At 35.6% G+C, this 14,003-nt stretch overlaps 2 protein-coding genes across 2 annotated transcripts; both read right to left on the reverse strand.

Moving 5' to 3' along the window:
* Positions 1–2,486: 2,486 nt before the first annotated feature.
* Positions 2,487–4,919, reverse strand: LOC113054532 (trace amine-associated receptor 13c-like). The gene has a single exon (XM_026220148.1). The coding sequence runs from the start codon at positions 3,835–3,837 to the stop codon at positions 2,830–2,832; it is 1,008 nt and encodes a 335-aa protein (XP_026075933.1). The 5' UTR covers positions 3,838–4,919; the 3' UTR covers positions 2,487–2,829.
* A 6,475-nt stretch (positions 4,920–11,394) lies between these two features.
* On the reverse strand, positions 11,395–12,922 carry LOC113054533 (trace amine-associated receptor 13c-like). The gene has a single exon (XM_026220149.1). It carries the CDS (start codon positions 12,649–12,651, stop codon positions 11,644–11,646), a length of 1,008 nt encoding a protein of 335 aa, XP_026075934.1. The 5' UTR covers positions 12,652–12,922; the 3' UTR covers positions 11,395–11,643.
* Positions 12,923–14,003: the final 1,081 nt, after the last annotated feature.

Raw genomic sequence — 14,003 nt, forward strand, 5'->3', positions numbered from 1 at the left:
GCGCAACCGCCCCGTCGACAAGAATGTCCAGCAAAACATCAGAATAGTAGAAAACCGGTAATATATCGGGATATGTGTGTTGCCGAATGTCCAGCAATTCGTCCCTGGTAAACTGATTGCAGGAATATAACTAAAGACAGGACAAACTAACACAAACACAAAAATAACTGCAGAGCACGTCACGGAGGCAGCCATCATGTATTGGTGCCAACGACTAACCTGGACCGTTTAATCACTTGCTCACATGACTCTTTGAAAAACAGATTAATTCAAGGAATGAAACACCGTGTTGCTCTACATTGTTGTATAAAATAATTATCATATATATGTGCAGATATTTAGAAAAGTACATTGCTTGTGCAAAGAATATAAAAATATAAAACTCATACATGGGTTTCTTTTCTTTAATTTCTTGAATTATAAGAGCATCCTAACTGTATTCTAAGGCTTCATCGCGATTGGATTCTCAAGACGTGTTTTTGTTTGTTTTTTTTTAAATTCAGTGACTCAATAATGTCAGCTCTACTATCATCTCTCAGTCCCTCACAGTCACACATACAGCACAATGACATTATCTCATGGGAATGTCTATAAATTATTATGAAAGAAAAATAACCTTCTGTTTTCTTCTTTTAAATAACTTCAAAAAGTTGCGCTTGAAAATGATGGAAACTTCCTTCTGCTTGTGCGCAGCTTGTTACAGTACCGAGTCCTGACTAGCCAATCACCATTATTTAGTTCGTGAATTATCATAGGTAGATAATTTTAACATTTAATTTGCATTATAAATGTTACATAAAACACAACATTATTAATGTAAGGGGGATAGTTAGGGGTGATGGTGGTGTCACAAAGGGGATGCTTTTTGTCATTTTTGTTGACACTTTTCTAAGGTACCTTAACATTTTGTCTGAATACTGTATTAAATGCACAAGTATTTTTGAGATTTTTGAAATTATTTTTTATAATTGTTGAAAACTTACATTTAAATACAAATTCCATATAGCTTGGATCAACTGACTCCTACTCTACATGATAATATGATTATAATATGACCAAGTCACATTCTCAGATTTGCCCTCAGAATTCTTTCTCACTGAACCATCCATCACTGATTACAATTGTAGTGTTATAGAAGGGGGAGCAAAACCTGCTGAGAAAAATGCTCACTAAACTTTTGATCATTGTTAATTCCTGTGGTTACATTATCAGCTACATACCAATCAGCAGCAATACAAATGTAATTACTGAGAGAAGTTGAAACAGGCTTGGAGTGTGAATCTTCTTGAAGTGAGAGATGGAGATGATCACCAGCAGGTTCAAACATAGTATCTTCTGACAGCAATAAAAAAGAAATAAAAAAAAATAATAATAAAAAATACATGGAATTATATTAATGTCTGGAGCTTCTCCCTTGATACATGACAAGTTGATGGCATGAAAGCAGTATTGAGTCTCATGATCCTCTGTCGGTATAATGTAAATTTTGAGATTTTGGGCTATTTGCCTTTTTGTGTATGTTCATGATAGATTTCCATCAGTAGTGAATGAGTACATCCAAAAATTCACTTTTAAGTGCTTTTACTGCGCGTTACCTAATTGCGTCTGATTTCAATTTAGATTTAAATTTCAGTACTTCTTTTAAAAGGCCATTTTCTCAAAATTAGTTTTATTGATATTTTGTTCTCATGGACTGAGTCAGAAATATCCACTTCAGCAGCAGTTAAATACAACTTACATCTTTCCAGACTTATTCCTATCCATATTCTGAATGGCTTTTACAATGGGGATTGTTCCCATTTTATTTAAATAACACACACACACACACACACACACACACACACACACACACACACACACAAACTATATTCTGATTTAAGAAGAGATAAAAGGAATATCTAACATCCCCTCTGTAATCAAACAAATATGCCAACAAAATCTGGCTAATCCATTGATCAAATTTCCATTCTGAAAATGTATGCAAATGAATGCATATTTTAATAAAATATTTCATAAAACATGTATTATTCAATGATCTCAATCTCCATACTTGGCAGCGTCCATAAACAGGGTAATATGAATGAGAAATGTGTGCCTTCATCAAGTGTAACAGGATAATATTTTCAGCTATTAACAACTTAAATTCTGCTTAATAAACAATAAACACAAACACAACTATCAACATGTTAACATGTTTCAATGTTAAAAATCATCTCATCCAAATAAAAAAAATATGCCATGATAAGAACATAGAATGAAACACAAGAGTATAATGATAAGTAACTGTTCAATGAATGTCTCCATATTAAAATCAAACCAAAACTTTAGAACTGTATTTTAGCATTAGATTGATCTTTATTATTGTGGTTTGTGATGAACCACCATGATAATACATTTGACACTTACACATAGTTCTAAATGACTAAATAAAATGTTTTATTTATTTATTTCAACTCAGATTCTGCACGACTGATAAAAGTGAAATATAAAATACATAAGATATGTCTTTATAATAATTTATTCCATTAGATTTGAGGTATGTGATTCTTACTTAATTTTCCTGATAAGCTAATGCAACACAACTGAACATTTTTTCCACTTAAACCTGCTGTTAAAATAAGCTTGCTTAATTGTTAAATTCTGATAAAATCTGCATTTGAACAGAGTATAATTATAAAGGAATGTTACTCAATGAAACAAACTATATAATATTAAAATGTATTTAGTGTAAATTAAAAGGATAATATATTATAATTATCTACTTTAGGACTTTATAACAATTGCATTTTATATTAATTTGTTCTCAGAATGATGGCTTTATCAGATTAATTACAATTGATGTTCTGTTAAAATATTGATCAGAGAGGATGCTGGCTGAAATATTTTCAGAGATAAGATGAGTTTAACTGTGTTTTTAAACCAGGGGTAAAATAAAGCATAGACCATAGGATTCATACCCGAGTTAATATACAAGACCCATGTTAAAACATTTATGGTTGTGGAAGTGATTATTGATATAGAACAGATATAGTACGGAATCCAACAAAGCAGATAAACTGTGACAATGATTCCTAAAGTCAGAGCAGCTTTGCTCTCAGATTTCCTCCTCACTGATCCTTCCGTTACACATTTACCACTCTTCATCAGAGAGTTTATGACTTTCACTTGCTGATGTACAACATAGAAAATCCTCAAATATAAAGTTATGATGAGGATACAAGGAGACATAAAGGACAAAATCAGATCAGAGACTCTCCAGGCAAAAGTTAATATAACAGAGCAATTGCCGTAACACACGTCTGTTCTGTGTGAGATGCTAAAATATCCATTATTAATTGCATAGTAAGTGAAATAAGATGAAAAGCAAAACCAGCAGAGACAGATGGACAATAAAGTTTTAGTCATTGTTATTTTCTGTGGGTACAATAAAGGGTAACACACAGCCACATAACGATCAACTGCAATTAAAACTAAATGACTGAGAGACACAGAAATAAGCAATTCAAGGATCACTGTAAACAGTCCACAGTAAGTGTCTCCAAAGTACCAACATGTCTCAATCAGGTTTATGGCCTCTATGGGCATGACAATTAGTCCAATAAGCATGTCAGCCACAGCTAGAGAGAGAATGATCAGGTTGGTTGGAGTGTGAAGCTTCTTGAAGTGAGAGATGGAGATGATCACCAGCAGGTTTAGAAACACAGTCCACGCTGACAGCAATGAAAAAATCACATACATGATATTGTATTCGTGACTGGAGTGTTTTCCCTTGATACATGATGAGTTGATGGCAGGAAAGCAGTATTGAGTCCCATGATCCTCTGTCTCATAGGCCATGAGTGAGTCTCCTGTTAGGAGTTTGTTCTGCTCTCCTTACTCTCCTTTCATTTATACAGTGTCTGGATCAGACTGACCAACCCATTTACCGCCCTCTCTGATGCTGCATGAGGAAGAATACATCAATAATATAATATAACATACTAATAATTAAAATAATTAAAATAATGATAATAACTCTTTATATCACTGGTCCTTGATTGTGATTTGTTAAACAACTTTTAAAGCAGTTGTAAATTATTCAAGAAAAACGTGACTGTGATCCTTATTACATCAGTATTACTGTGCCATTACTCTTGAGCAGTATTCACAAAAACTACTGAACATAACATGACTGTAGTGGAAAAGAGCTTATTCAGTCTGATTAAAGTGAATAAAAGCTCTTAGAGCAGTTCTTTATTTAAACTGATTGAAGAGGTAGTTGGATGAGGTAGTGAGCAGACCAATTCTGAAGAAAGTGTGTGTGTATGTGTGTTGGAGGGAGGTTGGCAAAAGAAGGGAGGGGGCCAATGCAGAGGGCTTTGCAGGTGAGACGGGTTCCATAAATGTCCTGGATGGAGGTGATAGAGACATCAATGATCTTCTCAGCTGCTCACACTATGCGTTGAAGTGACTTGCGGCAGGACGCGTTACAGGCACCATACCACATAGTGATGCAGCTCGTCAGAATGCTTTCGAGGGTGCCTCTGTAGAAGGTGCACATGATGGGGGCTGGAGCTCTGTCTCTGGCTCTTCTCAGTTTGCGGAAGAAGTAGAGATGCTGCTGTGCTTTCTTGTCCAGTGCTGCAGTATTGTCAGTTCAGGAGAGGCCCTCTGTGATGTGGAAACCCAGGAACTTGATACTGGTCACTCTCTCCACAGTCGCACCATTGATGATCAGAGGAGCATGTTGAGTCTGCACTCTCCTGAAGTCAACAACAATCTCTGTCTTCTCAACATTCACCCGACCAGGTGACTCACCCCACTCCTGTAGTTAGTCTCATCTCTGTTGTTAATGAAACCCACTACAGTTGTGTCATTTGCAAAAACTTAATAGAGAGATCGGATTTATGTGATGGTGTGTAATTGCGGGTCAGCGGAGTGAAGAGGAGGGGTCTTAGCACACATCATTGGGGGGCCCCAGTGTTCAGTGTGATGGTGCTGGATGTGTTGCTGGTGTCCATTATCATTATCAGATTTGATATGGTGCAAGACTAGCCATTCAAAGCACTTTGTGAGAATAGGAGTGCAAGTGGATGATAGTCATTGAAGCACGATGGAGATGGCTTCTTCAGGACTGCAATGATGATGGTAGCTTTGAAGCATGTGGGGACAACAGCCTGACTTAGTGAGAGGTTGAAAATGTCTGTGAAGTCATCAGTGAGTTCCACTGCACAGTCTCTCAGTACATGCCCAGGAATGTTGTCAGGACCAGGAGCTTTGCGTGCATTGATCCTCCTGAGGGATCTCCTCATGCTGTCCGGGGACTATGTCATCACATGGTCGCTGAGAGGAGGTGGAATCTTCTGTGCAGTAGTGCTGTTTTGTGCCTCAAAGTGAGCAAAGAAGGCATTCAGCTCATTCAGCAGGGAGATGGTGCTGTCACAGGTCCACGGAGGGGGCTTGTAGTCCGTAATGGTCTGTATCCCCTGCCACAGGCTCTGAGTGTCTCTGCTTCTGCTGAATCAAAGGGGTGTCTACCTGGAGTACTGTCTCTTAGCCTCATGATGCCGTGGGATAGGTTGGCCCTAGCTGTCTTCAGGCCCCCCTCATCTCCAGCTCTGAAGGCAATGTTCCTCATCTTCAGGAGTCTGTAGACCTCCCCTGTCATCCACGGCTTCTGGTTGGCCTGGACAGTGATGGTCTTTGTGACTGTTACATCATCAATACACTTTGTGATGTAGACAGTGACAGTCTCTGAGTATTCTTGGAGGTCTGTAGTGTTACTGTATGTGGCAGCCTGCTTAAACATATTCCATAAACATATAGTGTTGTCAAAACAGTCTTGAAGAGCCTCTGATGACCCCTCTGGCCACACTTGCATTTGTTTGTGAACTGGTTTAGTGACTTAAATGAACAGTCTGTATAATGGCTGTCAAAAAAAAATATTAGAATTTTGAATATTCGTCAAATTTAAAAATCCATATTCCACATTCGAATGCAAAAACGTTGCATTCACATTTTAGTTGTGCGTTAAGGAGGCTGCTTTAACCCTCTGGGGACGGATTAGGCGGTACCGCCCAAAATTGCATACTTTTACAAATGTGTAGTTATCTCAAAAACTATTAATGCTAGAGAGATGCGGTTTTTTTTGCCGTCTTCCTCAGATTCCGCTGAAAACAGTATATTGTATATTAAACACTTCCCTTATTGCGCAATACCACTGCGTAAACAGGCCAATGAAAAAGATTGTGCTAGGCAGATTCAACACGCAACAGCCAATGGAAAAATTGCCGCTGGGAGGAGTCTTTTTCTAACCCAATCAGAGGAAGGTTATGTCTTCTAGCGATTCAGAGGACTCTGTAGCTCTGCTGTAGCCTTGTAAAAGCTGGCTGGACTAAAGTAAAAGACATGTAATCAATAAGCGTTCAGAGAATCAGCATCAGGGTGGAGAAAGCAGAACGCGATCGGAGTGTTACAGAGAGCGATCGGAGTATTAGCGAGCACAAAGAGCTAAATTCGAGCGATCGGAGAATCCGCATCACGTGGAGAAAGCAGAAAGTGATCGGAGTGTTAGCGAGCACAAAGAGATAAATTCGAGAGAGATACAGCATTATTACAGAATTGTTTTATCAAAATGGCAAGCAGTAAAAGATTTACGGCAGAACAAGCTCTGGAACAATTACTGGAAAGGCCTGGAGAGGCCTTGCTTTGCTCACTGGCATGCCTAGGACTGTTTTTTAAAAAAGTTAATTATTTAATTGTTCTTTACACATTTGATTAAACAATAACACATTTCTGTCAAGCAAAGAGTTTGAAAAAATATATTTTCTTTGTTCAAAAACTGTTCTATATTGTGTGTTTTTCAGTAATAAATGACAAAAATCTAATTTTCGTTTGTGAAATTCTCTAGTTTTTTGTAAAAATTTTCACTCATACTTCCTTTATATAAACATATTGCATGCATGCTTATGGTAGCTTAGGGTCTTCTGAATCCATAGATACCAAACACAGGGTGTTTCATCTCCTTTACATATGATTTATAAGCCCAAATATAAAAATAGAGAAAACAGACCAAAAAGGGCTTAGTCCCAAAAATAAAAAATAAACGCCTAGGACTGTTTGTAAATAAAGTTAATTATTTAATTGATCTTTACACATTTGATTGAACATTAACCCATTTCTGTCAAGCAAAGAGTTTGAAAAATATATTTTTGGGTCAAAAACTTTTAACTATTGTTGTGTGAGGTAGGATTTTCAGTAATAAATGACAAAAATCTCATTTTCGTCTTTGTAATTCTCTAGTTTATTGTACAATTTTTCACTCATACTTCCTTTTAGACATATTGCATGCATGCTTATGGTAGCTTAGGGTCTTCTGAATCCATTGATACCAAATACATGGTGGTCCATCCTCATTACATATGGTTTATAAGCCGAAATGTAAAAATAGAGAAAACGGACCAAAAAGGGCTTAGTCCCCTAAGGGTTAAGGCCCGCCGTGGGTATACTTCACATTCCGTCTTCAGTCTAGCGCTTAGCAGCGTCCGCATAGCTTTCAAAAGGCGGACGAGCTCGACACGCAGCACCACTTCTGTCTCATCATTCACTTTGTGTGTGCGCGGCTGGTCGCGAGCCATCTTGATGATGAAAACGACATAATGCAGACAGTGAGTGGACACGGACGGCCTATATTTTGGGCTTTATCAGTGGCGCACAAGATGCGTGTGGTTGTCATTGCATTATAATTTTCTTTTGTTAGCCTATCCAGTTGAAGCAACTAGATGCAGTGCTGCTACGATATTCTTTCAAAATATTGTGGGAAAAAAGCAAACATCAATGTGGAGAAGATCTTGTTTACATCAAAACTGAAACCAAGCTGTTCACATAGAACGCATATTTCGTGCATTTTCTAGAGGGACATTTTCTATCACCATTTCACTTGGATATTGCACAAGAGAGCAGCATGTTTAGAAAGCCATGTAAAATTTATGTAAGTTCAACTTTTTAAAAACATCTCTCGAGACTTTATAGTGTTCAAGGAACTAAACCGAAAACCAGAAACGAACGAAATTTTGACAGGAAGAGAACCAAAAACAGAAACGAAATCAAATTGAATAGTTCCGAACAGAATTGAAAATTTGAAATTGCCATTAACCGGTTAATAACGTTATTTTATCGTTCCATTTAATATTTGAAATTTGCAGTCAACCAATCACGAATTCCAGTAGACTCCGGCATATGCAAATATGATACTGAAGCCAGCAAATGAAATGTTCGCTCAGCTGTGAACTCATCATCAGGACCGTCGGACTGGGGCTAAAACCAGGACTGATTACCAGGGCCCCTTGCTTGGGACTTCCAGAACCTGACCCAGTCTGACATGTTTGGTAACTGCATGAATTCTATCTAATAAAGGAGGAAGAGAGGGCCCTTGAGGGCCTATGCATAGGACCCGGGATCTTGTGCAGCGCACCTGCTCATCATAGATAAGTCTCAATGACATTATATATACAATACAATACGTTTGATCTTTTTGTACAATCAAGTTTAGGTATTTTTTTAATCTATTAGCAAGACACTTAGACATAATTTTGTAATCAGTGGTCAGTAATGCAACAGGTCTCCAATGTTTTAAAAGAGATAAATCTCAACTTTTTGGTAATAAAGATAACACAGCACGTTGACAAGATATAGGCAAACAACCATCTTTTCTACATTCACAGAAAACCTCATATAAGTCTTGTCCAATAAAGTTCCAAAAATGCTTGTAAAATTCGGAGGGCAACCCATCAATACCGGGAGATCTTCCAATGCCAAGCTGACCAACTGCAGTAGTGAGCTCTTGAAGAGAAAGTTCAGTGTCCAAATCAGTCTTAGAGTCTGAGTCTATTTAAGGCAAATCTTGTATTAGCTGTTCGGCACAGTCAGTGTCACATTGTTCAGCAGCATAGAGAGTGGAATAAAAATCCACTGCATGATGCCTCATCTCTGTAATATTACTGGTCACCCTCCCATCAGGAAGGCGAAGACATGACATCTGTTTCTATTGTGCCACTTTGTGCTCCAAATTAAAAAAAAAAAAGCACTAAAAGCGTGCCTTTACACGATCTCCACTGTTGCCAAAAAATCTCAAAATGTTTACAAAAATTAAGATCCTGAAGTAATTTAGTGTTAAAATGCCAATAAGACGACTTATTTGTACACTTGGACATATTTATAAAAAGAGAAACCAAATGATGATCTGTGTACCCTACTGGAGTGATAAAACAATCAATACTCCGACTACTAAGATAATTAGACATATATATCCTATCTAGTCGAGCAGCACTGACTCTATTATCTACCATTTTTATCCAAGAACGCCATCCTCCTCTCACACGACTCCCACTTTTTCCACGAGAAAAATAATAAACTAATAACAAACCATACAAACAAATAAACAAAACAAAAATATAGAAAAAGAAAAGAAAGAGAAAAAAACAGGTGAAACTATCACAGCTTCACTCCCGCCCAACACCACTCTAACCCAGGACCTCCCAGCATCCACCACGAGAGAGAGAAAGAGAGAGAGAGAACTTGTATAGCCGATACGTTTTTTAGAGAGAAAAAAATATATATTTCATCCATAAATAGACATAATGCAGACACAAAATTTTGACAAACATTAGGCTTCAATAAATACTAGGGTATTTTGTATAATCATTTTTCATTCAAATACATCGCGAATACGAAAACTTTGATTTTGTGTGGAATGAGAGACCCGCTGGTTTCAGTTTCGTTTTAGCCTAAATTAATTAGTTTTAGTTTGTTGTTAATATTGCTATAGCTTCTTACATTTTTAATTCTTGTTTTTTTTCTAAATACTGTTAATTTAAATTATTTTGTTGTGGAGTGAAGGGAACTAAAATAGCCTAGCGGAGTTTCTCAAATTTCCCAGAAGCTGAACAGTTTTCATTTGCTATTAACCTCAAAATAATTCTTAGAATTAAATTTGGAGTCCAACTTTTGGACGTATATACAGCATTACTTATTATACATTTACTATTATTCTATATTCTTTATATTAAATAAAATTTTAGCATCCAGATACGTCGGGAACATGGTAATATTTGGATTTGTGCCGAAAAAGAGAGAGGTAGGGATCAGCTTTAACTTAGATTAATGTTTTTGGATTGACGTCTTTATAGCCTAAACTAATAACTGTTTTTATAATGTTTTTAAACATTTTGTTTTAGACTACAGGCATTTTAGTCTTTATTATTTGGGAAGTAATAGGGCTATTAAAATGCGATGTGAGCCGCAACTTTTTTTTTTTTAACTCTCAAAACACAATCTTATAACGTTTTTTTTTTTTTTTTTGTTTTTTGTTTTTTTACAATGAAGCAAACATTGTTAAATATCTTACAAACAATTTGTCTTCAAAGTGTTGATAGATTTTATTTTTTTTTTTTTAAGTAGCTCACATTTGGCCAAAATCTAGAGATGATGATGCTGTAACTTATTGGCTGTGACTAAGCGTTAGATCTCTATTTTTTCCTTTTCTTTTTGAGTAAAGAAAACGCTATACTTTATTATTATTATTATATTATTATTATTATTAGGCAAATAATATTGTTTTTAAAAAATAATGCTATTAACCGGTATTTCTTCCACCCGAACCGGTTTCGGAACGGTTATAATATCAGAGGAACGCAGAACAGAAACGTTAAAATATCGATTCACTCTGCTTGGAGTGAACCGATTTAATTGTTTTTTTGTTTTTTCATTTTCAAGCCCTGCTTCACAGTCATGTATTCCACTGCTTTGAATAAACTTGCATTAGTAATATTTTGCTCGATGCACCCTCTTGTGGCCTCAGGAGAGAAGGCAAAAGCATAACTGAAATTATGCATTTTAAATTTGAATACAATTTTAATTTTTATAATACATAAGTACAAAATTCAAATCTATTTTTTCAGCCATTTTGGTACTGTTCATTTAATGCTTTGCTCATGTTTCTGTTGTTGGAGCAACTGTACAAAAACTGTACATATTTTTTATAAATTGTTACAGTTTAGTTTAGAGGTAGGATTGAGATTTACAGCTCATAATATAATTTTAATGCTATATATTTTTATTTTTATTATATTTATTATTAACATTTTAACATTTGTTTTACATTTATAAAATATAAATGTTATTTAAAATGTAAATTACTGTAAACTTTGTTAAAAAAATAAATTATACCTCAATTTACCTTTATACAGATAACTAAAACTAAATTAATCACCACACTCACCTTTAAATCAACCAATTTATTTACAAAGCACATACAATTTATTGACAGGTAATACAGCAGTGTCAAAACCTACTGCAAAAAAACTGAACTTAAATTAAATTATTAAATAGATATATTCAAAACCACACACTCTGCAAAGCATTTATCATGATCTTGATAACTCTGTTCTGTATGCACAGTAAAAGAGAATATGTGGTCACATGGTTGAATACAGTCTGTCTGTCTTGACCAATATACTGTATGATACATATTTACAGCCCACAGAGTGAATGAACATTATACTCATAAACAAAACTATCAACATATTAACATGTTTCAATGTTAAAAATAATCTTAGCCAAATAAAAAAAAGAACAAAAATTGTTCTTTATCTTCTACACAAATAATTAATAATCTTTAAAAATGTCCACAAGAGAGGATGCTGGCTCTAATATTTTAAACGTTAAGATGTGTTTAACTGTTATTTTAAACCAGCGGTAGAATAAAGCATAAATAAGGGGATTCAGACCGGAGTTAACATACAAACTCCATAATAGAAATGTCACTGTGGCAGGAGATATTACTGTAGTACCTGTTGCAGACACTATATAGGGAATATACCAAAGCAGATAAACTGTCACAATTATGCCTAATGTCAGTGCAGCTTTGCTCTCAGATTTCCTCCTCACTGATCCTTCTGTTACACATTTACCACTCTTCATCAAGGAGTTTATAACTTTCACTTGCTGATGTGCGACATAGAAAATCCTCAAATATAAAGTTATAATCAGGGTACAAGGTAACAAGAAGGAAAAGAAAAGGTCAGTTAATGTCCAAGAAAAACTTATTTCTAAATAGCATTTTCCATAGCACACATCTGATCTTTGGGAAGCTGCAAAATATCTGCCACTAAGTGAATAGCCAATATTGTAGGTTGAAGAGAAAAACCAGCAGAGACAGATGCTTATTAAAGTTTTAGTCATTGTTATTTTCTTTGGGTAGAGTAAAGGGTGACACACAGCCACATAACGATCAACAGCAATTAAAACTAAATTACAAATAGATGTTGAGATTAGCAGTACCATGATTATCATAAACACGTCGCAGAAAGTGTCTCCAAAGTACCAACATGTCTCAATTAGCTTGATGGCATCCACAGGCATGACAATAAGCCCTACAAGCATATCAGTCACAGCCAGAGAGAGAATGATCAGGTTGGTTGGAGTGTGAAGCTTCTTGAAATGAGAGATGGAGATGATCACCAGCAGGTTCAGAAACACAGTCCATGCTGACAGCAATGAAAAAAATACATACATGATATTGTATTCATAACTCAAGCGCTTTCCCTTGATACATGATGAGTTGATGGCAGGAAAGCAGTACTGAATCTCATGATCCTCTGTCTCATAGTCCATGAGTAAATCTTCTCCTGTTATGAGTTTGTTCTGCTCTTCTTACTCTCCTTTCATTTATACAGTGTCTGAATCAGATTGACCAACCCATCTACCACCCACACTGATGCTGTATAATGATGTAATTACTTTCTTTTAATAATCCCAAACTTGGTAGTCAAATTACTGTGCACAAGAGCCAAAAATCAAGGTATGGATCTAAATATTTTGATTTTACATTATGTTATATCCACAGGGAAGTCCAAGAACATTGACCAGTGAAATAAAATTTAAAAAGGAGCACAGCTACAGTGATAGTTTACCCAGAATCATACTTGTATACATAGTTCAGCCATTTTCAAAATATATTCTATTGTATTGCACAAAATAAATAAACAACATAAAATTGAGTAAATTATGACAATGTTCTTTATTGGGTGAACTTCCTTTAAAGCTCACTATAAAAATGGCTCACAAATGAGAAGTTTGTACTAATAATAATCTCTAAGATTTGTTTGCAGATTTATTTAATGATGTAAATGCATTGTGAAAATTGTGTGATAAGTGACAATCCTCTTTGGTTCCAAATTACTTTACACATGAGTTTCTGAACATCAAGCTTCACAAGATATTGATGTTTATGTCAAGTGTTAGGTCATAAATCATCTCTATCTTTACTATGTGAAGAAAATGTGCAAGATTTTCCACATCTAAAACTAGCTTCATTCTTTATTCTACTGCAAACAGTTCTTCATGTTTCCAAAGCAGCAACCCTGGAAATTGTAAATGATCTTTCCAGCATTTTCACATTTGCAGAAGAGTTTGCATCAAATACAAGTGAAGATGTTTTGAGCAAGCACAACAGTTATACAGTGATACAGTTATCAGTGCCATAAAAGAGATAATTGTGAAAGCAAATCTATTCAGTTCTCTGACAAAGAGTGGCCCTTTTAGCACAGAATACAAACTGACAATTTTTTACAAGGAACACTTTCAAGTGATTCAACCTGTTGAATATGTTCTAGATGTGTCATCTTCAAGAAAGCGTGTTTATATTCCTGTTTTGCAAACATTTTCAGTGCTGTTAAACCATAATGAGGTTCTAGATAAACTTATGCAGACAGAAGACGGAATATTTTCCAGAGTGGGAAATTTAAGTCACACAGGGAATACCTATATTGTAAAGAGCATCAGTTGCTTTCTTCAGAAGATTTAAATGTAGCTTTGGGATTATATATAGATGATTTTGAAGTATGTAATCCATTAGGAACATCTAGAAAGAAACATAAGATCTGTTCAGTTTATTGGGTGCTTTCAAATTTACCAATTCAGTATAGGTTAGTGCTGGGCAATATGGTCTTTTTTAAATTGCACAA

The sequence above is a fragment of the Carassius auratus genome, chromosome 35 (assembly GCF_003368295.1).
Source record: "Carassius auratus strain Wakin chromosome 35, ASM336829v1, whole genome shotgun sequence".
NCBI lineage: Eukaryota > Metazoa > Chordata > Actinopteri > Cypriniformes > Cyprinidae > Carassius > Carassius auratus.